The sequence below is a fragment of the Stenella coeruleoalba genome, assembly GCF_951394435.1.
Source record: "Stenella coeruleoalba genome assembly, chromosome: 3".
Lineage (NCBI taxonomy): Eukaryota > Metazoa > Chordata > Mammalia > Artiodactyla > Delphinidae > Stenella > Stenella coeruleoalba.
Window position 1 is genome coordinate 107,464,927 of NC_137148.1, and position 25,939 is coordinate 107,490,865.

General features: G+C 37.8%; 1 protein-coding gene across 1 annotated transcript in view; it reads left to right on the top strand.

Annotated features, from left to right (window-relative positions):
- Positions 1-25,939, top strand: part of LOC307184875 (uncharacterized protein) — a gene marked incomplete at its 5' end in the record, with an annotated part of 352,550 nt that overhangs the window by 125 nt on the left and 326,486 nt on the right. The window contains 2 exons of the mRNA XM_079918638.1: positions 14,078-14,353; positions 16,727-16,805. Of these exons, the coding sequence (XP_079774764.1) occupies positions 14,078-14,353; positions 16,727-16,805 (355 nt within the window). The remainder of the gene's footprint in view (positions 1-14,077; positions 14,354-16,726; positions 16,806-25,939) is intronic.

Here is a 25,939-nt window from a genome sequence, read left to right on the forward strand (position 1 = left end):
AAAAGAAAGAAGCTTTTTTTTTTTTTTTCTGGAATACTTGCCCTTAATCTGTAATGTTAACCGATTAAGAAATGTTTACTGAGACCTTGCTTGGGAACAATACTCTTAAGTAAAAACTCAAAGACTGTGAAAATATGCATTACCTGAAAGCAAACCTCTCACTACTATCAGGCCTCCTTCTGCGGGGCTGTTCTCCATCTCATTCTCAGTTCTTCCCCAACTCCTATCCCCTAAATTCCCACAAACATCACACTTTCTCATTCTATCCAAGTAGGGAGAAGTATGTATATATGCCAAACAGAATCTAAGATCTGTAGGTGATTTTCAAATACAGACATATGAATCTGCCTTGATTCTCGTGTCTTGATTCTGGCGTCAAGTGTTCAACTTGACACGAGTCAAAAGTAACTCAGTCCAAAAGTTCATATAAAAATGAAAATAAATAGCACAACTTTAGGATTAATAACTTTCTGTATCTAATCTATTAAATATTCTGTCACCACTATCAGCCACAAGTTCATTAATGTTTTCCTCCCATACCCACCAAAGTGGCTCCAATACCTATTTCTAAAAGGAAAACCTTTCATAGGTGATACATAAAATTTTAATTAAAAGCATAATACTAAAAAAATGGCGGGGAGAGGGGAGGCAGTGCATTGGGTACCTTTGCATTATTCTTTGTCACCTGCCTCCTAGTTTTCTTGCCATTCTAACATGCTGATGACCTACTTTTCCTTTTAATAGTTTCCTTCCTCTTTTCTGCTAGTGGCTTCTTCCCTGTCTCCCACACTTTAAGAACTACTTGATACAAGCTATATATTGTTTATACTACAAGTTTCTAGTGTTGCTTTTGAGAAGTTACTACTGTATAAATCATGAGTTTGAAGGCTGAAGTGAACATAAGTTTTTCAACTCTCTTTCAGTAGCAACCCTGGTCTATTTAGTGCAGGAATGATTTCTCCTCCTCGTTAGTCAACTGGAATCCCAAGGGCATGGATCTTATGCTGCCTCTTGAGTATTAGACTAGAAACTGAAGGGAGAGAAGTTTGAAACTCTTTGATCCCCTCCAAGTGCTTCCAGCTTCTCAATTAATCTGTTCAACATTAAATTCAGGTTTGTACTTTAATGGGCAAAGCATTGCATCAAAATATTTATGGAATTAATTATTTAGTCATGTAAAGGAAAGGAGATTTCATGAATAAAACTTAATGTGCATTTTTAGAAATCCTTTTGTTTTTGCATACATTTTATAATATATTTTCTGGTAAGACATTATTATATGGAGGTTAAGAATATCAAATAATTATATTATTGATACAGTTATCACACTATGTTTTCCCAATATCAGTAATGCTTATGTTTTCATATTCTACCTAAGACAGGCAGAATTCTTTGAAAAAGGCTCAGAGCTCAGAAGGGGCTCAGAAGGAAAAGGAACCATTATCGTTCTCAATCATTCGTCTTTTCTGTTACACCTGCCCCTCAGCCAATGTGCAGTTTACTTAAGGAAATTTCCCTCTGTCTCTGCGTCTCCCCTTTGTCACTTCATACAGGAAGCCATTTTAATAAGGAAGGGGAAAAGGCAACGTGATTTTTTTGTTATTTGACTTATTATAACAGTAAAACAGCTACTGTTCATTAAGTGCTTGCTTACTTTGCACTGTTATTCGGGAAACAGCATCTCCTTTGAGCTTCATCAACTCTAAAGTAGGTATCACATCTTCATTTTACAGGTGAGCAAAATAAATTTCCCTCCCTCTTTCCTTCCATAGTTCTTTCACTTAACAAACATACACTGATGCCTTATTTGAGACAATATACCAGAATAACATCTCATTTTGTTCAAATTGCTGCCTTGATAGCATCAGTCTCCACCAAATGACTGGGTTGGCCATAATACTAAAATTCATGTTTTCAAAACATCTTAAAGGAAAGAATTAGTATAATATGAAAAAGGGATTCACAGGTAGTGGGACACATATCTAAAAGAAAGACTTTAAAACTGTACAGAATGCATAGTTTTTGGAATGAAATCACATACTTTTAAATATGCTTTTAAAAAGCATAATTCACTGTTCTTACTTCTTAAATAAATGTATCAAACATACTAGTTTTTGCTTCTAAGATGCATGCTTCATTGTTTCTACTCAACTAGCTCCTAGATATTCATTTAATTTTATTATTATTATTTCATGAAATAACTTTTGACTGAATCAAATGGGAAAATGTCAGAGTCATTTATGAAATGATAAACATTCTGGGAGAATTCAAAACAACATTTTTCATTAAGAAATTCCTGTTGTGAGTTAGTTGCAGGTATAATTTCTCTGGGCATTCTCAGAAAAGAAATTTGAGTTTAAATTTCTTTACAAAAAATTAGCTGCAAGGAAATTGAAAGTCTTTTAGAGAAGTGTGCATGGAAATTAGTCTCTCCTGTGCATTTGTGTATATTTTTGTATTTTCTTTATTCTTTGACCTTTTTGATACTAGCACTTTTTTCTTTAGATGGGAACTTGTTTCTAAATCAGGAACTCTAACCTGCAGCTCATTATTTCTCCTGTTCTCGGTGGCAGTCTCTCTCTCTCACATGGGCAGAACAGCTGAATTCATTTCTCATTCTAATTGATTTCTTCAGTATCTTCAGAAACTGTAATATTATATAGCACATTTAAAAATTCTTTCAGTGGATATTGAATAAAATGTTTTATTAAACATTAGGTACTTTTTTTTTTTTTTGTAGTACGCGTGCCTCTCACTGTTGTGGCCTCTCCCGTTGCGGAGCGCAGGCTCAGCGGCCAGGGCTCACGGGCCGAGCCGCTCCGCGGCACGTGGGATCTTACCAGGCCGGGGCACGAACCCGTGTCCCCTGCATCGGCAGGCGGACCCTCAACCATGTGCCACCAGGGAAGCCCTAAGCATTAGGTACTTTTTGAAAAAATATATTTTATCTCAAAATTGATCAAAGATGCATAATACTAACCTCTTTTTGCTTTCCATTGAAGCCAAATGCAGTTTTTTTAAAATAGTTTAAAAAAATGTAATTACTTTAGAAATCACCAGATTCATTTTTGGGTTTTTTTTCTTTGTTTTTGTTTTTACTGAAGTATAGTTGATTTACAGTGTTGTATGAGTTTCTGGTGTACAGCAAAGTGATTCAGTTATATGTGTGTGAAAAGAAAAATTATATATATATATTTTTTCAGATTCTTTTCCATTATAGATTGTTACAAGATACTGAGTATATAGTTCCCTGTGCTGTATAGTAGGACCTTGTTATTTATCTGTTTTACATAAAGCAGTGTGTATCTGTTAATCCCAAGCTCCTAATTTATCCCTTCCCCAACCTCTTTCCCCTTTGTTTTAGAAATCTGTGAGTCTGTTTCTGTTTGCAAATAAATTCATTTGTATCATTTGTTTTTAGATTCCACATAAGTGATATCATAGATTCATTTTTGTTTTAAGAGAATACCTAAGGATAGTTTCTATTTCCATAAGAATCTACGCTGACTTTAGAAGACCCGAGTTGTTCGAATTAACATGTTATCCAACTCCAAAAACAAGCAGGAATTTGATTATGTAGAGTTTCATTGTTACTTCTTTTCTTAAAACTCTGTAAAGTTTTCCAAATCTACTTAGAATAAAACCTAAACTCCTTACCCTGGCACGTGCCACCTGCCCAGTGTGATCTGCCCTTGCCTCTCCCCCGCCCCCTTCTCCCCTCGCTCACACCCGGCTTCATCCTGCTGCCCTTACTCTGGCCTCCACTCGGGCTGTGAAGCATGCCAAGCTTGCTCCCACCTTTAGGCCTCTGTCCCACTTGTTCTCTGAACTTGGAAAGCTGGTCCTGGAGATCTTCTCCTGGCTGGCTCCTTTTTGTAATTCAGGTCCCACCACAAAGGTCACTCGGTGAGAGAGGCTTTTCTAACCACCCAATCTGAAACCGCTAGCTCTGCCACCCCCTCCAAATTATGTTCCTTGACCTGTTTATTACCAGCAGATAATTATCATCCCTCTGATAGAGCAGCTCATATACCTTTATCTGGCATACTCTGTTCACAATAAATCTGGTATTTTCATTGTTTATTTTTTCATATACCATGTATGTCTCCTTCCTCTCTAAAATAATCCACTCCATGAGAACAGGGACAATAACTGTCTTGCTGGGTGCTGGGCCCTCAGGCTCTGAAAAAGGAAGGAGCTGGATTCATGTACTGGCTCCGGGGTCTCAGTGCCAGAAGCATGAACTCGACCTAGGGCATCACTTCTATCCCCTGCTCAGGCTCAGTCTCCGCCTCTCCTTTTTTGCCTTCTCTACCCGCTCCCCCCTTTAATCTCTCCTCTTCCTTAATCCACCCTTTTCACTTATTTTAGTTTTGTGGATTTCTAGCTTTGGTATATTCAGTGTCATGCATCATTTTACTTCTTTTAGTCCTTTTACCCTTCTGCCCATTCATCAGCAAGTTTTCCATCTTTTAGTATAACCTGAATATTTGTTAAATACTAAGCACTGCAGGGAAAAAATAACCCCCTCCTTATAATGATAACAAAACACACAAAAACCAAACCCTAAATTAAAAGTGTCCTTCAGGATATCAGCAAGGACACTATTGCTCATTTCTTTCTTCTTCCTACTCTGCACAATTGTGGCAGGGGTTCCCTTTTTTTCTTCCAGAATGTGAAAATAAACCTTGTCTCTGGGTGTCATTGTACTATCACCTAATCCATGCTCTCTCAAATCTCTCCAATGTTTGAAGTTTCAGATCAAAGATTGTGACTTAAGAGGGTCTACACTTGGGTGGAATCTGAGTAGCTCTGGGGTATATCAGTGACCCTTGTGGCCTCAGGGCTCTACCTTATTGAGGGGTTTTGAGCAGATTTTGAGATTTATTCATCTGTATTAGCAAACTGTACAGGGCACAGAATTCCAATTGGCTCCCAATACAGAGATAACAGCTGCTGATAAGTTCACAAGGGCATATTGGTTGGCCTCATATTGTTATCCTTACAATATCCAAAGACTTCTTAGAAGCAAAATTTAGGGGGAAAAGTTTGTCTGGTAGGCACAGGTTTTGGAGTTAATGAAGATAGATGATGACTTTAAGCCATATTGCCATCAAGCTCTGAGGGCCTGAAAGCCAGAGGAGCCTTTATCTAGCAGGAAAGTAGATACATTAGTTTCATCATTACATTGAACCTACCAGATTTGGGGTAGGTCTCTAGTCACATACCAACTGTCTTAGGACGAAATACTTCTATGATTTACCTCCATTAAGGTGTACTGATTACTAGCGAATACAAGGCACTGTGCCAAGGTTGTAAACATGGCAAAACCTGCACCCCATCCCCAACCATCTAACCCATTTCACGTAGGAGAAATAATTCTCCACTTTCCTGGTGACCATTTCTGCCCTTGCACTCAAATTCTGGTGATGCACAGAATCTGGGGTCTAGCTAAATTTTTTATGCAATTCCATTTTTAAAAAGTAAATGCTTGTTTTTAATCTTTAGTAATATTTCCAACACTAGTGTGGCCTGTATTAAAATATTTTATTTTTCAGGGATTATAGAGAAAAAATAGGATAGAAACTTGATTAAGTGGACTCAGGGATTCCCAAAACCTAAACAACATAGCTCTCACCACAAAGATGGGAGATTTTACCCCACAGACCCCAGGCCTGTTAAATTTTTATAGCTATACATTTGCTTTGTCCTGACAGCAGACATGAGAATAGAGAACACACTGATTATTTACTTAAAGAACATCTTGCATTGATTTCCCATATGCCAACCTGCTACAAGGCAAGGCAGTAAAAGCCAGATGTACCTGGTGCATACAGAGTGGGGGTCAGTATCACAGGAGAGGAACTCCAAAATTGTGAATCTCAGAGCTTTCGTAGGATGCCTGGTATAGTTGCCCATCCCCTCCTCAGGAGCAGGAGAGAACTTATCTTTCTCTGAACAAATACTCTCTGAGGAAAGGAGGGCGAGGACTCTAGAACCATTACCCTTGTAATCTAAATGAATGATGCCGGGGGAGATAAATCTGTAAATCTCTGAGGCATCCGACCTGAACTTCCAAAGTGTGCTTGCCAATTATGTACTTTTAACCCAGGTTGCTAGCACTCTTGGCTGCTAAACTCTGACGGTGAGGAGATAGGAAAATACTCGTGGAACATTGACCCCTGGGACTCCAGTGTACTCCCTCTGCAGATCACCTCTTAGTGATTTGACAGTATATGACATCCTTGGCAGTGTCTGGAGCATGAAACTGGTTTCCTATCAACATTGGGGATTAACCATACTCTCTCTTAGTCCCTGTTTCAAAATGTTTTATTTTCTTTTAATCTCTGGTTATCAGGGTGACTGGGCTTCTCTTTTTCTCACAATTCTCTTACTTGCCAATAACTCATGAAATTAGGTTTTTGAAGGCCTACTTTTATATTGATTCAGAAAACTAAAAGAAGCAACATAATGCTTTTTTAAAAGAGCTAAAAATCAAGTATGACTCAGTGCTTTTGCCTAGAAAACTCTTAGAAATTTGCTCCTGAAAAAAATAATGCTCACTTGTATATAATGGGTACGGCTTCTTTCTTGCTTCACTTTAGAATCCTCAACCATTCATTAGAATTTTATTGTTTAAGCAGAAATGTGACATTTTATATGTTAAATGGCCTTTTATATGTTAAAAACCCAACAATAACAAAACTACTTCATCCCAAGTGAAAATTTAGTATTAAGGCTCCCAAATGAAAGTTTAGTATTAAAGGCTTATTTTCAATTGGAATGGAATTTAAGCATTAGAATTTTATCTAACTTACCCCTCAAATGAAAGGTTTTCTCCTGACAGAGATTAATGCATCTGCTAATGACAGAAGCATTTGTCATTTTTATGAACTTGACATCCTCTTCGCTCATCAATTCCCAACCAGGTCAAAAACGCACAACCTGTGCTGCAGAAATTTTTAGATAGTTAGAAATGCCATCACTTTATCATTGTTTGGAGAAAAATTAAGGAAGGGGGTAAGGAATATCAATTTTTTGTTATTACTATTATTTCCATAATCAAAAGGTGTGTTTTAGTTGAACATTCTTTGAGTGACGTATTACATGCAAATTGGATAACTTTTCTTGCCTTTATAATTTAATAATTGTTTTATTATTTATCCAGATGCTCTACTGAAGCTGAAGTAGAAAGCAAGGTTGATTTAACAAATACATCTTAAGAAGCTTTCAGTAGATTCCCAATTATTCTGGTTAACTACTGCTACATAACCAACTACTCCCAAAATTTGGTGACTTAAAGCAAACAATTTTTATTCTTTATGTTTGTGTGGGCCAGGAATACAGGAAGGGCTCAGCTGGTTCCCATGGCATCTGCTGGGGTGGCTGGGGCTGGAGGATCCACTTCCAAGATGGCGTCTTCACTCACATGTCTAGGGCTGTGGTGCTCTTGGTTCTCTCTCTATTTTTTTTTTTTTTTTTTTTTGTGGTACGCGGGCCTCTCACTGTTGTGGCCTCTCCCGTTGCGGAGCACAGGCTCTGGACGCGCAGCCTCAGCGGCCATGGCTCACGGGCCGGGACCGGGGCACGAACCCGTGTCCCCTGCATCGGCAGGCGGACTCTCAACCACTGCGCCATCAGGGAAGCCCATCTCTCTCCTTCTTATCTCTTTTTCTCAATGCATGATGTGTCATCCTCCAGAACCCTCTTCTAGTGGCTAGGGCTTCTCAAAGCATGATTGCCCCAGGGTAGTTGAGCTTCTTACAATGCAGCTAAGAGCTCCAACAACAAGAGTTCGAAGAGCCCAAGGCAGAGTCTGGAGGCTTGTTATAACCTAGCTTCAGAAGTCTGCCACATTCTATTCATCAAGCAAGTTATCATAAAGGAGGGGGAATTCCACTTTGCCTCTCAATGGGAATAATTACAAAGAATTTGTGAGCTTTTAAAATCTATCACACATTCAATATGCTTAGAAAATTGCTTCCTCTCTTTCTCTCCTGAAAACTGGGAATTAAAACTAGGGAAAGAAACACTGACTCTCTTCAAAGCTTGAAACTTCGATCTCAATATTAGACAAATTGAAACAAACAAAGTGACGTACTTAACATAAAGAAAAGGACCAAGAGTTGAACTGTTATTATTTTTTCCTCAAGAAGAAGGCAGATGTATGCATGGAAAGTAGATTTAAAAGGCACTTCACAGAACACTTTATATAAAGTCACCTATCAGTCTCTCACAGAGACAAAGCATTTCTAGGAGGTTGGAAAAGCCATGATATGAGGACGTGTCAATCAAGAATTTTGATTAGACCCAAGTGTTAAATTGACACAGGAAACTGAAATCTCAAAAGAATATGTTTAATTGGTTGCTTTACCTCTCCAGTGATTTTCAAATGCTCTAAAGAACTTAGCACTTTCACACAGGCAAACCCAGCATTTTTGTTTACCACTAGTTCATTAAATAACGTAAAAAATAAAAAGAAAATCTTTTTATATAAGAGAATGATAGATTTAATACATATTTTAAATTTTCCTATAACCAAACAAGATGATTGGTACTCCAACAGACAATATAGACATGTTTTTTAAAATAAATCTAGCAATTTTTCTCCTTGTCATTGTTTCCTTGTTATTTGTCACCCTCTTCTCTTCCCTGTTTTTTGGTTTTTGTTTGTTTTTTATAATTTAGAACAGTTCTGATATATATGCATTTCAATATTCTTGGTGTCCAACACTTTTGATTTTCAAGGATGGATTTTAGAATTATTTTTCTTTTCTCCTTCCATTGTAGTACGTAATAATATAGCAATAATCTTTTTTTTAACCTTAAGCTCATCACACTTCATCATCATCTTTTTTTTTCTTAAGTAATCTTTGATGAGTGGCTCTGAATAGCTGCCTGTTGCTCAGAAAATGATAAATGAAAACCCATTGCTATATCTTTATTTCTCAGTATCCTTCCCTTAAGCAGATGCTCACTCTCCTGCTCTTCATATTATACATTACAGAGTGAATGTTTCTGATGATTTTAGACAGCTGTGTATGTTCTCTGACTTCCCATCCCCTGCCCTTTCTTCTATTAATTCTAGACTTTTAAGTAGATTCATTCTGTAAATGGTTTTTGAGTGCCTGCTGAGTTCCTCCCATCATGACACCAATTTCTGGTCAAAGTTGATTAAAATAGGGCTGTGCCCGTAATGAACACATAGTTTAGGAAAAGAGGAAGAAGAGCAAAGAACCATTGCAAAACACATAAAATGCCATGGTATAGGAATGCATTAGAAGTTCAGTGGAGTCAGTGCAAATTTTTCTTGTGGACCAAAGAGAGCAGGCAGGGATCATCACCCAAAAAAGGCCAAATAAAGACCTTTGCTGTCATACTAAGGACTTTGGAATTTATTCTGTAAACAAAGGCTAGAGGGCAAATGACAAAGACAAATATGCATTTAGAGCTTTTTTTTCATAATCAAATGTTCAAGTCTATGACCTTTATCTTCAATTTTGTGATAAATTTTAACATATTGTTTTTAAAGTTGTCTATCTGTCCATGCATGTATAAATGTGTATAAAGTGCCCTCCCTTCTCCACATCTTTCCAGGTAAGAAATCTAGATGAATTTACCTCCCTAAATATCTCTTCTTACTTTTTAGAATAAACCCTCAGAAATATTTTGCTATGAAATAATTGTTATTTATGGCCTTCCTTACAACAGACACATGGGCTATTTTTAACAAATATTTATATCTGAAAAAGATACACGTTTGGATAATAGTACAAATAATAATGATAATAAACATTTGTTGATATCTACTCATTTTCCAGGCACTCTACTAATCATAGATATTTTTCTCATTTTGTTCTACAATAATCCTATAAGGTAAGTATTATTATTATCTCTGTTTTACACATGAGAACACAGAAACACAAAGATTAAATTACTGGACCCAGATCCCACAGCAGGAGGTGGGGCATCAATGATTCTAACCAGGATTCTAGAGTGCATAAACCGTTTCAAATAAGAGACCCCAAAACTATGGTACCAAGAGCCACTTAATAGATATTATCCTATATTCTGATAATTGCTAAGCACATCATATTTACTATTTTCTTATTAGTTTTATTTTTTATTTAGCTGTATTATCCTGAAAATTCCAAAACATCTTATTTTGCTCTAGTAGCCCATGCTAAATGTGTCCTCCTTTTATTTATTGCAATATAATTTGAATTCAGTAAAATACACAAATCTTAGTGTACTCACTGATTTTTTTTTTTTTTTTTTTGCGGTACGCGGGCCTCTCACTGTTGTGGCCTCTCCCGTTGCAGAGCACAGGCTCCAGACGCGCAGGCCCAGCAGCCATGGCTCACGGGCCTATCCGCTCCGCGCATGTGGGATCTTCCCGGACCGGGGCACGAACCCGTGTCCTCTGCATCGGCAGGCGGACTTTCAACCACTGCGCCACCAGGGAAGCCCTCACTGATGAATTTTTATATATGTGCACACATATTAACTCCACCCAGACCAAGACATGTTCCTTTTCCCCAGTAGTTTCCCTATGATGCTTTCTAGTAAATATCCAGCTATGTACCTAGAGGTAACCACCATCCTAAACTCTATCGCCATAAATTAGTTTCATTCTCTTCCTGAATTTCATATAAACAGAATCATACAGTAGGTACATTTGTGAGTTCTGTTTCTTTCACTCAGCGTAATGTTTTTGTGATTTACTTGTAGTTATATGTAGCAGCACTTTTTTTCTCTGCTATATAGTATCCTATTGTCTGAATATATCAAAATTTTAAAATAAATTATACTATGGGTAGATGTTTGAAATGTTTTCAGTTTGGGCTATCATGAATAAACCTTATGCATTCTTTCTTGTGTACATGTTCTTGTTCCTTTCCAAGGAGCAGAATTGCTAGAATGTAGAAGAGATGTATGTTTAATTTTATTAGTATGTGCAAAGGGTTTTTCAGAGTGATTTACTATTTTACTTACACTCCTACCAGCAATGTATGAGAATTATTTTTCTTTACAATGTCTCCAGTACATATGTCTTTCTAATTTTAGTTTTTCTGATATTTCATTTTGGTTTTAACTTCCATTTCACTGAGCTATCACTGGATCATGATAAAAGAACAGAATGAGTATTGCAAGAAAAAAAACCAATCTACTGGAATTTAGATTTCAGTTATTGAATTCTTAAGATCTAAAATTTCTACTTAGTTCTTAGAATTTCTGTATTTTTCTTGAAGTGTCCCATCTCTTCACAAATTATATCCATCTTTTCCTTTAAATTAAACATACTGTTATGAATTCTATTAAAGTCCTTGCCTGCTAATTTCAATAACTTGCCTACTGCAAGTCTGCTTCTATTGACTGTTTCTCTTAGTTCTGAGTCGCATTTTCCTCCTTCTTCATATTTGTAATGTATTTTGTTATATTCTGAGAATTGTGTATAAAGGAATATTGGAGACTGAATATATATGTTTTGTTTATTTCTCAGAGAGGGCAAGCCGTTTTCTGTGTCTCCCAGCTTGGTTGAGGGCTGCTCATTCAGATTCCTCCCAGGAGGACATGTTGAGCTGGAAGTAGGTTGAATATGTAAATAGATTGAGTTCACCTGTGATTAACTCAAGCCCCAATTTCCTGAGGTGCCACCTCTTTGATATATTCACTATTTGTGTAGGGACAGGATTGGCAGAAATTTTGGATATTTTAAATTCACCTTTAGATTCAACTCTAGATGTGTTGCTGAACCCAATTACCTTGCTAATGCACCATGTGATTTCTTTCTGCTCAGCAGCCCCTCCTCTAATGTTGTCTTCTGAGCAAAACTAAAGGATGATGGAGGAGAATTAACGACCAGTTGTTTGTCCTTATGTTTGACTCTCTTCCAAATGCAATCCATCCTCCCGGCCCATGCTCTTGTCAAAAGCCCAGATGATTTCACTTTCTGAATGCAAATTTCTCCAAAGTCCTTTGCATTCCCACCTGTATCCATACCAGGCACGTTTCTCCAAATATAAAAGCTGATATGGCCCTGCTTGCCTATTAAAAGCTTGCTTTACTCCGGAATTTAGTCCAATACTACTTCCTTTAGTTACAACAATCCACAATATTTAGAAGTATGAAGATGAACTTTACTTCTGTACAAATGAATGATAAAGATCATGCACTGCTATTTCTGCTAATGATAGAAAACTTAAATATGGTTTAGAATTCAATCACGTTGGGTAAATACCCAAGCCAATTTAGGTGCCCACCCTCCTCCTCATTCTCATCTTGCTGGTTATGGACCTAGTTATCTAACGTGCCAGTTATCGTCCTGGCACTGAGAGATAGTTGTATCATCATACCACTCTGGTCTTGGTTCTGCTCCTATTAAGGAGAAGCATCTCACCTGATCCCTGTCATTCTAAGCTACCAGATAACGCTAATGATTTACAGGTATCAGATCCTTGTAATTTGTATCTTCTTTGCCCTCCTTACTCTCTCTTAGTCAAAGCTCTTTCCCTCTTGGGGCTCTAAGCTTATGCTTTCCTTCTATAGAGTATCAAGGACTCTAGGAATCTGTTCTCTGGACCATCTGCCTAGATCAGTCAGTCAGTCATTTGCCTGAGTACTGTTTAGATGGACATGCCTCTAAGGCACAAGAACATTCTCAGACTACACAAAGTGAAGAACAAGTCTGTCTGTTCACCCAAGCCTATGTGGAAATTCCTTTCAACCTGACCCCGGGAATCTCAGCCCAATGGAGAGCAGAAGACATGATTTCATATTTGCCTCTATGCTCTTTTCTATTTCTTTCATATATTTCTCTCCAAAATACCAACTCCTTCTCCTATAAGTCAACAAAAGTCTCCCCCTTCCACACTGGCAGAAAAGCTGTTCTCAAATTATAATCTGGAATCTTTTCCTGTTTTATGGTTTATGTTACTAACCCATATTTAATTTGGTTTTAACTTCTTGTTAAAGTTATTGATATGGCTCTTGATATGAGTCTCTTGATATGGCTCTTGATATGAGTCAACCATTTGGAATTCAAGAGACTCTTGATATGGCTCTTGATATGAGTCAACCATTTGGAATTCAAGAGACTCTTTTCTCTAGCTCTAGAAATTAAGAGTTGTTGCTTTTAAGATTATTTCTGTTACGAGCTTAATTTTTTTCCTACCCATATTTGCCGTTCACATTAATCAATGATTAATACAAAGCTATTCTGCTACCAGAAGAGTGTGGTAGATTAATAGTGCAAAGAAACATGAGAACACAGTTTATAAAACTTAAATATATTACGTCCATTGGTCAGGTTTCTGTCAGGAAAGAGATGGCATACTCAAAATACAAGAATGAAGAAAATTTAAAGGAGTACATATTGTCTAGGTATGGGCGATGTTGAGGAATCCCACCTGAGATGATGAAACAAGAGGAAATTATCATCTCTGAGTGAAGCTAATGGTTTTTAAAGAGAGAGCAGCTGTGCTCTTTTATATAGTTGTAGGAAAGAAATGAGCATGTTTGTAAAGCACAAGTAATTTACTGTAGCTAGAAAGCAGTCTTAAACTGGATTTGTGAACTACTGGCATCATATTAAGACTTTAAAAGACCATGATAACATAGTAAATATTAAGGGATTTATTTCAGGACCCTCAAGTTCTCTAAATTTGATGTGCCTGAGAAAGTACCTTTAAGTCTTCAAGGTGGACGGAGTTTTGAGGTATTACGAGTTATGTTGGAATATTCTAAGTTCCAGTGTACTGTGTAGTGGGGCAAAGGGCACCCCTCCACCCAAACCAGGGCGTTTGGACCCACCCAAGGCCTACTGAAGGGGTGTGTACTGCGTATGCACGTGACTTGAGGTTTCGGGAAACCAGAGGTCTCGAAGAGTTCAAGGGTCGTGAGGGGCCGGATAATTGGAACTGGTTCATGGGGGACCCAAGGCGTCTACCTAATTCCAACCCCTACCGAATGTTGCCTATTCCCCATGAAGGCAGAGCTGCGGGAAGCGGGTGGGGGGAACTCAAAAGTCTCGCTAGGGCGGGGTTGGGAGGCACTGGCTGAGCAATCTTCCAATAAGAGACACCTGGGAATCCTGGTTGCTGCGCTGGTCGTGGCTGGGGGAGGCCTGAGAGAGAGAGCAAATGCGCACGCGTGCCTTCTGCAGCTCCCTGGAGCAGAGGGAAAAGAGACGCAGCCGGGAGCCAGTCCAGGCCAGACCCCGTTCGGAGGGGGTCTCGTTATTCTCCGGGGCTTTTGGGAGAAACCAGGTACCTGCCAGTGTCCGAGCTCGGACTTGCACAGCGACTCTCAATCATTCTGAAGCCTCATATCGGGAGGACTGAAACCTTGAGAGGTGAGACTGGCCCGTCGTAGAATGAGAGACACCTGGGAGACTTGCCAGTTGACTTTTGGGGCTCTTCCTGCCCCCAAAGTAATGAGGAAAGAAGGGAGTTGATAGACTGTCTGTGGTGACTGACCAGAGAGTGACTATGATTGATATTATGACACAGTAGCAGGGAGAAGTATATCTGAAACCCAGGTTCATGGAGTTTAAAAAAAAAAAAAATAATAATAATAATAATAACTACCGGGCTTCCCTGGTGGCGCAGTGGTTGAGAGTCCGCTTGCCAATGCAGGGGACATGGGTTCTTGCCCCGGTCCGGGAAGATCCCACATGCCACATGCCACGGAGCGGCTAGGTCCGTGAGCCATGGCCGTTGAGCCTGCGCGTTCGGAGCCTGTACTCCGCAACGGGAGAGGCCGCAACAGTGAGAGGACCGCATACCGCAAAAAAAAAAAAAAAAAAAAAACAACTACCAAGGCTCAGCCCCACAGGGAGAAATGTTTGTTATCACTCACCCCTACTAGCTGAGGAAAACGGAAGTTATAAATACTAACTATGACTTTAAGAGTAGTTGAAGAAACGACTGTAACAACCACCTATGGTATCTTTGTTTGCTTGCTTGTTTTTGTTGTTGTTAATTCTATATTTATGTATTGAAATCAATTTCCCACTTTTTTTCCTTTCCCGTACTACTTCATCCAAAGTGTGTTGGTAGTGGTTAAATTTATAATTTAACCTAAGTTTTCAGTATAATAGAGTAGCACTATGACTCAATTTAGGAGGAGAATAAAAGCTAGATATGGAAATGGTTTGCTAATGGAATGAAGGATGTGTTTGGGTATTTAACAAAGTAGTGGACTTGGTGGATGAGTTTTATTCAAGGTAAAATGTTAAATAAGAAAAAGAGGGCTTCCCTGGTGGCACAGTGGTTGAGAGTCTGCCTGCCGATGCAGGGGACACGGGTTCGTGCCCCGGTCCGGGAGGATCCCACATGCCGCGGAGCGGCTGGGCCCGTGAGCCATGGCTGCTGAGCCTGCGCGTGCGGAGCCTGTGCTCCGCAATGGGAGAGGCCACAGCAGTGAGAGGCCCACGTACAGCAAAAAAAAAAAAAGAAAAAGAGTGCCCTTTTAAATGATGAAACATGCAGTCCAGAGTATATAACTTTTAAACATCTTTATTCACCACCTGTCACACCACAAAAATACATAAAGCAAAAGTGCTAGTAGAAATTCACAGTAGTTGTAGGTGAATTTAAATAAACACTGGCAGTTCATGATTGATGAGGTAGACCAAGAAATGTAAGAGTTCATGAAATATAATAAATCATATGGATGACCTAATCAATGTGTCCCAAACACAGTACCCTGACAATACAGCATACTTTTTCCTTGTGTGTTCCCATGGGACTCTTAAAACAACTGATTATATATTTTACCACCAAAAAAACCAGTAAATTCAAAAAGGTAGAAATCACATGGATCATATTGATAACCTAAATATTCTCTTTTGTTTCATATTAATCTGTTTCATATAAATCCCGTTTTTTTTAGTGAGCATTTTGCTGTTAAAATACTTAATAGAGGACTTGGAGAAACATAATGGAAATGCTTATGCGGAAATTGCTTCTAGTTTCTGCAGTGGAAAGAGTAGAATCAAGTAGTTGCATATTTTCCCCCTAGGGAATAAAAATAATGCATTCCTCCTCTTACTTAAAACAAACAGAACCATTTACAAAGCTTTCATTTTCTCTTAATAAGCCTTCAGATCAACTCACAACTCAGGCTAGTATTAGCCAGCAGAACTTTCCCTGGGGAAAGATACTTGGAAAAATTACTTCATCTGATTTTGCTTTTAAATTATTTTATTCATTATAAACCAAGTCTCATAATATCCTAGACTAAATTAAATAGTATTCAGTTATAAAGATGGAGCATCCCAGCTACTGAGTAAGATGAATCACATAAAAGAAAAAGAGTCTACTTAGGTCCCCCAAATTTCAACGTATTTAGAAAGTTATTGATCACTCTCAACATTCTGGATGAACTAACTGGACAGAGATGTCTCTGTGTATGTTTGGTTTTGCACAAAATGCATATCCTTTATTCCTCTAAGTATACGCTCTTACCTAGAAATGCATCTTTTTTTACGGAACAACATGCATTTGTTTATCCATTTAATTCTTCATTCTTATATTGGGGTTCTGCATAATCTCATTACTCAAAGATGTGGCAATGTAATATACAAAACAGTTGTGGTGTGAATGTGAATTGCTCTGCAAATCTGAGTGTAATGAGCAACACAGGAAAAGTATCAAATGCCTTAGGAATTCAGTCTTTGAGCAGTATTTAATGAAGACCTACTAAGTGTCACGTACCATTCCAGGTACTGGAGATAAAACAATGGACAAAACAAAGTACCATGCCTACATTCCACTGGAGGAAACAGAAAACAAACAAAACAGGTAAATATGTCAGAGTTTATTATGTGCTGTGAAGAAAAGTAAAGCAAGGTAGGGAAGATAGTTCCAGAGTGAGCTGAGGTTGCTATTTTATACACGGTAACCTGGGAAGGCCTCTGTAATAAGGTGACAATTGAGCAGAGATTTGAACTAAGTAAGAACAGACTGATATCTGAGATAAGACTTTCCTTGGCAAAGGGAATAGCAACTACTGTGTCTTAAGGTGGGACTGTACTTGAGGTTGGAGGAACAGCAAAGAGGCATATGTGGTTATAAAGCAGTAGTGGGAGTTGAAATGGTGAGAGATGAGACCTCAGAGGTAGTTAGGAGCCATGCCATAGAGGGCATTGCAAGATGTAATGACTGGCTTTAACTTAGTGAGATGGGAGCCTTGTGGAGATTGTAAGGAGAGAAGTGGTGTGATCTGACTTAGGTTGTAAAAGAGTTCACGAAAGCTCAAATATGGGAGAGGATGGACAGATACATCATATTTGCCTGAATGCTGTCACAATGTATAGAGACATCTACAGTGGACAATTAAAGTAATGGCTTTAGTGGAAATAATGTGGGGTCAATAGCTTTTGGATGGAACTAATGAGGACGAATGAAAAATGGGGGCAGCAACCAAAGTCCTGGTTCTAGGGCTAAAAATGAGACCTGTAGAATTGGAGTGTGTGGTGACTATTGTATTATAGGCAGCTCTAGCATGCAATCCCCAGAAGGGGTAAGCAGAAAGTTCTCCTTCCTAATTCTTCCAAGAAAGAGACAGTCACTCACCAACATGCTTGAGCAGATGGAAGACTATTTCAGAAACAAAATTAGGTAGGACTTGGGGCCAGATGTTAGTGAGATGATTACCTGTGGCTGATGAGACCCAGGAAAATACGTGAGTCTTATCCTATTAAAGTTGTCAACCAATGTCAGGCTTGGGACATCTCTTCTCTGTAACTTTCTCCAACATCCCCACACCATATAAAACTTGTGGAATAATTTTGTTTCATATTTGCATTTTGATAACATTTCTACGTATCTCTTTTATGGTATTCTACATATGTTGACACGTTGGATTACAGATATTTATTGATATGTCAGTCTTCGCTCAATTTTGAGCAAGTTAGATACTTGGAACCATGTCTTATCTTTGTATCTCTCTAGTGCAGCATTTGGCATGTAGTGTTTACTACTAAATAAATGGTTATGTATTTCTACTAACAAAGAAGCAAGTAAATATAACTTTTTCCTACTAGCTCTTATTTTTAAAAAATCACCCCTAAAACTAGTTACCCACCCTTAATTGGATTAAAAAAACTCCACATTGGCTGCTTATTGTTGTCATTATGGAGGGCTTGTAGGTTTTATTTCCCTCAAAAGTTTGAATGAGAGAACTAAGTTTTTCCACTAAGAATGAAGCTTTCAAGTGAAAAAAAAAAAGAGCAAAATTGCTTTAAAGGGGCAAAAAGCCATCTTGGTCTGCATAATTTTCAAAGGATTTGCTGGAGCATACACACACGTGTGTGTAATTATATAGAATAGATAACAATTACAAAAATAAATGTGTAGCACATCAACTTAATAGTTATATTAAAATTTATATTGAGTACTTACTCCATGACAGAGTTATTCTAAGTGCTTTATATATTTTTTATTATTTAAACCTCTTAACAACACTTGTCAATTTTGCGTGTCAGTAAATTTGGAAATATAGAAGTAGGTGATTTTCTACCAAAATCAACATTAAAATATCCCTTTTCTAGATTGATAAATAGGGTATGAGAATTTGGAAAGCTAGTGAAAAGTCTATTTCCCAACTTTTAATTAGACCCAGAGGGGTGAGTTTTTCTCAATCTCTAAAGAACAGATAATCCTTCATTCAAGCAGTTCTCATAAAGAAAACAACTGAACTATTGCCAACTCATTTTACGAGGCTGACCAAAATCAGGTGAGGATATAACACAAACTAAAAACTGTTCTTAAATTTCAGGTTTGAAAACAATTGCAAATACCCTAAATTCAAGCAAGTAAAATCATTACCTATTAGAACAAGTAAGTTTTATTATAGAAACCCAAAGATGGCTCAGCATTCTGAAATTTGCTAATGTAATTGACTGTATTATCAATGTAAAATTAGATTTTTACATCGTACATTATCAACATACAATTTGATTATCTGGATAGATTAATAAAAACTGATAAAATACAATAACTCCTCATTTGATCAATGAATAAAACACTTAGCAATCTAAAACTAGAGGGAAACTGCATTTACAAATGGTGTTCTATCAGAAATCTACAACAAACATTGTAATTAGAGGAAATTAGAGTAAAACATTAGAAACATTCCTCTCAAATCTAGGTATAAGCAATGATTACTACTGTATGACAGCCTACTGCGTTGCATCCCCTGTGGCTAGACAAGAGAAAATGATGAGGTAAAAATATTGGTAAGAAAATATTTCACTGCTGAAACTTTTTTGTTAGTATCTAATCCACATTTCCCCCAAAGGAAAAATATGAAAATATGGATATTAATACCAACCTTACACCATTTAAAAATATACTCGAAGATACTTTTTCCTGTAAAGCATTTAGTAGAGTGTCTTACACAGAATAAGCACTTAATTACTTATCATCACCACCATCATTGTCAGCATTTACTCCCTGAGCCTGCAAATTTAAAGACCCAACCAAAACCATGGTAATTTCTAATATTTAACAGGGTTGATCTGCACCTAGGTAAAGGTAGAGATTAAATCTATCCATTTTTAATAGGTGTAAACTCACAGGGACATGGAGAATGGGAGAGGAGACAATGTATCAAAATTTTGGAAGCTGGAAAATACTTGAATAAGTCATAAACATTTAAGCAGAATAGAAAATTCCCCAATGATTTGGGAATTCTTGGGCTAGGAACTTGCAGAAGAGGGTATGGGAGGGTGGGAATGAGGTAGAGAAACTTGGTTAACAGTCTTTTTAAGAAGCCAGATTTATAAATTCCCTGCTCCATACCACATAGGCAAACATTTGCCCCCATCCCCTACACCTCTCCCCACTCCTCACCACAAGACTTTTTACTTGTGAGAGTAATTTACCTGGGAGATACCATCAGGCACCACTGAGGTTGGGGGTAGTGTACTGCAAACGGGGATTAACTGGATGTGTGCATACCACATACAGAGACCATAAAACTTCTTGCCTTCTTCGGCTGGAATTCAGGTCTTTACCTTCTAGGCAGTTTAGAAGAATTTCCTCTGGGAAATCCAGAAGAAATTTAAAAAATACAGCAGAGGTTTTCTAAAATTAACCAGTTCGGTCAGATCACTTTGTTCAGTTGCATTCATGTCCTCAGAGCTCCCAATCTAATTTTAGACCACTCCACATAAATACCAGCAGATAACACCAAACATCTGAGGAAAGCCTCTAATCTGAAAGAGAGAGAAGGCAGAAAAAATAACCAGAAAAGGAGAGACTTGGAGGAAACAGAAAATACAAGGAGAAGAAAGCCACATAAAACAAAACCAAAGAAAGCTATAACAACAAAACCAACATTCCCAAAATGAAAGAAGAACAAGTTACCATGAAAACGAACACTCAAAAATTAAAACAAGCTCCTGGAAATTTAAAACATCATAGAAGACCTAAAATAACTCAATAGAAGGGTTGGAAGATAAAGATTGGGGGGGGGGGGGGGCGCGGGTTTTTTAAATAAAGGAAATGAGATAATTCTATAAACTTCCAGACAGGAAAAAAAAATGTTACAAAGCACTAAGAAATCAAATGACTTCAGAATTCTGAATCCTAAAAGGTAACAGAATGAAGCAGTATCCTCTCTGAGGAAAAATTAATTTCATTCAAAAATTTCCATACTCAGCCAAGTTATCAACAAGTGGAAGCATATTCTTAAGACATTTTCATACACATAAAGTCCTCAAAATTATCTCCCACTCATTCTTAGGAAGCTGCTAAAAGAGGTGCTCAACAAAATAAGGGTGTAATCGGAGGACAAGGAAGGCATGAGATTGCAGGGGCCTCCACTCTAGAAACAAAGTGCATTCCCAGGAGGATGGGAAAGGGTAATTCCATGGTGATAGACTAGTGAGAAACTAGTTCAAGTTGAGGAAGGTCAGAAAACTCTGGGAAAGTGCTTCCACGAATGTGAAATTAATAGATGACTTAAAATGCTTTGAGGATGAGTTGGTGATAAGTAAACCAAAAAGAAGCAAAATGAAAAAATAAAAAAAATACATAAATTCAAGGGAAAATGAACAGTTATATAGGATGGGAAAAGTAATTATACTAAAGGGCTCAGCTATTAATAGCATTTACATATTCTTAATATTCTAAATATAATGGAAGGATGGGAGGAAAAAATTGTGTGTGTATAAGTGTATGTTTGCAAGAATGTGGTGGGTGTAGAGGGTAGTGACTTCCATAGCAGAAGGTCAATAGATAATGCCTAAAACTGAAAATTCAAGAAATAACATTAACAACCATGTACCACGTTACATAGTTCAAAAGGTAAATAACAAAAGAAGTGACTAAAGTAGCTGAAAGTAGTTTCGTATAACAGCAAGAAATGGGAGTGGGGTGGGAGAGAGGACTGCTGTTTTTCACAGTAAACCTTTTGTTATTTTACCCTTTTTCAAAGTGCTTGCATGTGTATATTTTATAAAAGTAAATGATACATTTACATTTTAAAAAGAGGCCCTGGTCTTGAAGCTTCTCAGCTCACAGCCTGTTAGTGATTCCCTGGTGACACCGCCCTGATGAGTTTTTATCTTCATTTGTTCATGTTTAGACCAGTGGTTGGTGTCACACTCATAGCTCAAAGTTTATACATGAGCTGCAAACAAGTTTTTTATGGTTTGTACAATGTTGGTCCAAAGAGGGTTTTACAAGTGTGAATTGGTTGTCATAATCTAAAATTGGGAGTTTCACATAAAAACATGACTTCCAGTTTCTGCTGAAAATTCAGAGACTGGCAACAGCTTCCAGGGTGGCACATATTAACTGAACATGAGTAGCCATGCCCATTGCACCTGGGTCACGTGCTCTCTAGTTCTTCACAGTCCCTCCCATTCCTGCTGTTCATTTGACAGTGAAACAATCTGTCATTTGCCATTTATCACTGTACTTGTTGCTCCTGCTTTCTTACTGTGGAGTTCAGAGAAATATTTCTCTCTCAAAATTGGAGAATCAAAGTGAGAGGGCAATATATTGAGAGTACATATTTCTTACTCCGATTAAAGAGGATGCTGCTTGTTCAGTGTGCAAACCAAAGGTATCTGTGTTAGAAAAACACAGAGTAAGACATTATTATGAAACATAATTATTTTGGTCAGAATTATGATAAATATTTGAAAATATTCATAATTCAAAAAACCCTTAATGCCCAAGACATAAAAGACTTAAAATTTTCACAGTTTTTTTCCTATGTGTGAAAAAAGTGAGTACTACTGTGGAATGCAGTTATGTCTTAAGTAAAATTATTCTCTAGGCTTTTAAAGCCTCTGACAGATGAGAGTATCTATTGAATGCAGCAGAGATGGTGAATCTGAGACTACAGATAATAATTTCTAACTTAATTCTTACAGAAATACTATTTAGCATGTTGAAGAATTAGCTAAGAATTTCCAGAACAATTGCATGAAAAAATTAAATTGTCTCTGGCATTTTTCTACTGTGGGTGTTGAGAATAAAAATATAAATAACTCCACCTAGACAATAGTATTTATTCTGACAGATTCTTGCATGATCAAAAAATTTGGGGCAAGGTGTCCATGACGAGCACAGCATTAGGAACTGATTTTATCTTTGTTTTGAAAAGCATCTTATAAATTTTAACATAGACTGGTCAAAATTGATAAGAGTGCCTACAGATGGTGCAGCTAAGGAATGGTTCTTCAAACACTGGATCTGTTATAGAACATAAATTCAAGGAGAAAACATTTTGCAGTGTTGAATGAACATAAGTTCATTGCATCATTCGTCGGGATAGAATTGTGTTCAAAAGTTCAAAGTGAAAGCCTTCATATATCATATAGAATCCTATCAACTGTAAGGAATAGAAAATTCCAACTCAAGTTGGCTTAAAAATATGAAAACTAATAATTTTATATGTAGAAAGTTCAGATAAAGGGAAGGTTTTAGGTTTTATGGATTCAGTATCTTGATGTGTCATTAAAGACCATATGCTTCCTCCATGTCAGTTTTATATTCAAGCTTTAGCATTATGCCTGATTGATGAGGTGCTGGACACATTTTTAAAAAACTTTAATATCCAGTGGAAGATGAGAGGTCTTTCCTAAAACCAATCACTGGAAAGAAGAATTATATTAAGACCAGTAAAGCCTGCCCTGGAAGCTGGAAGTTGGGTCACTTTCCCCTGAAATACATGAACAGTTAGAAGAGGTTGATTTTCTAGAAAAAATGATCAAGATTCTATTGGGATAAAAGAAAAGGGATAGAGATATTTGGTAAGAACAGATACTGTTATCTTAGTTGTGTTCTCCTGGCTTAAACTGGAGACAGTTCAGCCTCGATTGATGAACTGCAAACACAATGTGGTGGTTGGCTCTGTTAAACTGAGGTTAGGTGGTTTTCTTATGAAGTGGTGCTGAATTATTTTATGGAAATTTTAAAGCAGTGAAAATCAGCTAACCAGTGAAGACTAGATCAAACATTTTTGGATGAACATTTTAACCGATTGAAATCCTTTGACTGTTTCTCTGCAAGGTCTTCAAAAGAATTCATACCAGTATACCAAGGTATGCTTTAATTTGCTCTTTTCTAGGGAAATTATGACTCTGGGAACTTCATTAGGCAGGGCACAAACTGGTCTGCTTTCCTGAGCAGAAGTTGGTTTTCAAAATGAAAGTAATGGCCCAAGTTGCATTCTAAAATTTTAGGGGTTACAAACCAATTTCAAAAAAAAATTCTTTGATTTCAAACTTTATGAAAATAAACTATTATTTTCCAGTTTACTTTTCTCTCCTAAGTTGGAAAGTGTGAATGAAAAAGTGCTAATTTATGTTATTGAATTATAAGACCACAGAGTACTAAAACTAAATAGAATAATATTAGAAACCAAAATTCTGTAAATATCCTAGGAGTTGGTTACCTAAAAATACAAATCGTGCTGCAAGGTTTTATCCATGTTCATGAGTAACTATATTTGTATACCATTCTTTCCAACTAGGAAACTGCTTAAAAATAACTGCTCCAAAAGATCAAAACTAAAATAATACCTGATTTTTATATTATGGTACCACAGAAGTATGTCAGGTTTCAGATTGCAAATCAAAGCAGTAACATGTCATTAAAGAAAAGTTTTAAGAGTTAAATATTACTATAATTAAAACTGTAATCTCGGGCTTCCCTGGTGGCGCAGTGGTTGCGAGTCCGCCTGCCAATGCAGGGCACACGGGTTCGTGCCCTGGTACAGGAAGATCCCACATGCTGCAGAGCGTCTGGGCCTGTGAGCCATGGCCACTGAGCCTGCGCGTCTGGAGCCTGTGCCTCGCAACGGGAGAGGCCACAACAGTGAGAGGCCCGCGTAGCGCCAAAAAACAAACAAACAAACTGTAATGTCCGGTATTATTCATGTTTTATTTTGCTGAATCCTTACACTGAGATTATGTTTCTCTAGTAGTTGGATTTTTTTTTTAACACATGTTCTGCTTTTTGTGTTTCAATTACTGCCCATAGATATTTAATTTGCTATCTGTTTTAGGTCTGAATGAGTTATTTTGTCTTAAAACTCGTTGAGGGGCTTCCCTGGTGGCGCCGTGGTTGAGAGTCGGCCTGCCGATGCAGGGGACACGGGTTTGTGCCCCGGTTTGGGAGGATCCCACGTGCTGTGGAGCGGCTGGCCCCGTGAGCCATGGCCGCTGAGCCTGCGCGTCCGGAGCCTGTGCTCCGCAATGGGAGAGGCCACAACAGTTAGAGGCCCGCGTACCAAAAAAAAAAAAAACTCGTTGAAACTTGTATGTAGGACTGGGAAAAGGTTCTGCCTTGACCCTATGAAGATTGCTTTCTTAATCCCAGGGCTGTGTTGAGGCTGTTTCCTTAGTGATTTATAGTTATATTTCCTGATGGTGCTATCTTCATTTAGCTCTAGATCTTATTGGATGTAATGGCGACTTTTATGTGTCAGTTTTATTTGTCTGGCCATGGAGTGCCCAGATACTTGGTCAAACATTATTCTGGATGTGTCTGTGAGGATGTTTTCTGGATGAAATTAACATTTGAATTGGTAGACTTAGTAAAACAGATTGCGCTCCCTAAAGTGGGTGTGCCTCATTCAGTCTGTTGAAGGCTTGAATAGAACAGAAAGGCTGAGTAAGAGGGTATTTTCTCCTATCTGACTGCCTTGAGCAGGGACATTGGTTTTTTTCCTGCCTTCAGTCTTGAGCTGAAACATCTTCTTCCTAGGTCTTGAGCCTGCTGGCTTTCAGGCTGGACTGAACTGTTGGCTCTCCTGGTTCTCAGGTCTTCAGACTTGGATGTGAACTAAACTGTCGATTCTCTTGGGTCTCCAGCTTGCCAAGTGCAGATCTTGGGACTTGTCAGCCTCCTTAATCGCATGAGCCAATACCTTCTAATAAATTTCTCTCTTTCTATCAAAAAATATATGTTTCTATATATAGATAGATAGATAGATATGGAGAGAGTGAGAGAGGTATATATATAAAGAGGTTTATTAGAAGGAATTGGCTTATGTAGTTACAGAGGCTACAAGTCCCAAGATCTGCATTTGGCAAGCTGGAGACCCAAGAGAGTCAATAGTTTAGTTCATGTCCAAGTCTGAAGGCCTGAGAATCAAGGGAGCCAATGGTATAGTCCACCATGTAAGCCAGCAGACTCAAGACCCAGGAAGAGCCAATGTTTCAATTTGAAGATAGATACATAGATAAATAAAGATAAATATTCTATTGATTCTGTTTCTCTGGGGAACCCTGACTAATATACTGGAAACCATTTTTTCTTGTCCTCTTTCTTCCAGCAAAAATTACATTAGTCAAGGATTGGTTTCATGCTTCTTCTCTTGAGTTTAGCTGGACCCAACATTTCTGTATAGTCTATTAGAGCATTACTTCTCAAACTTGGGACCTTGTTAAGATGCAGTTCTAGTATAAGAA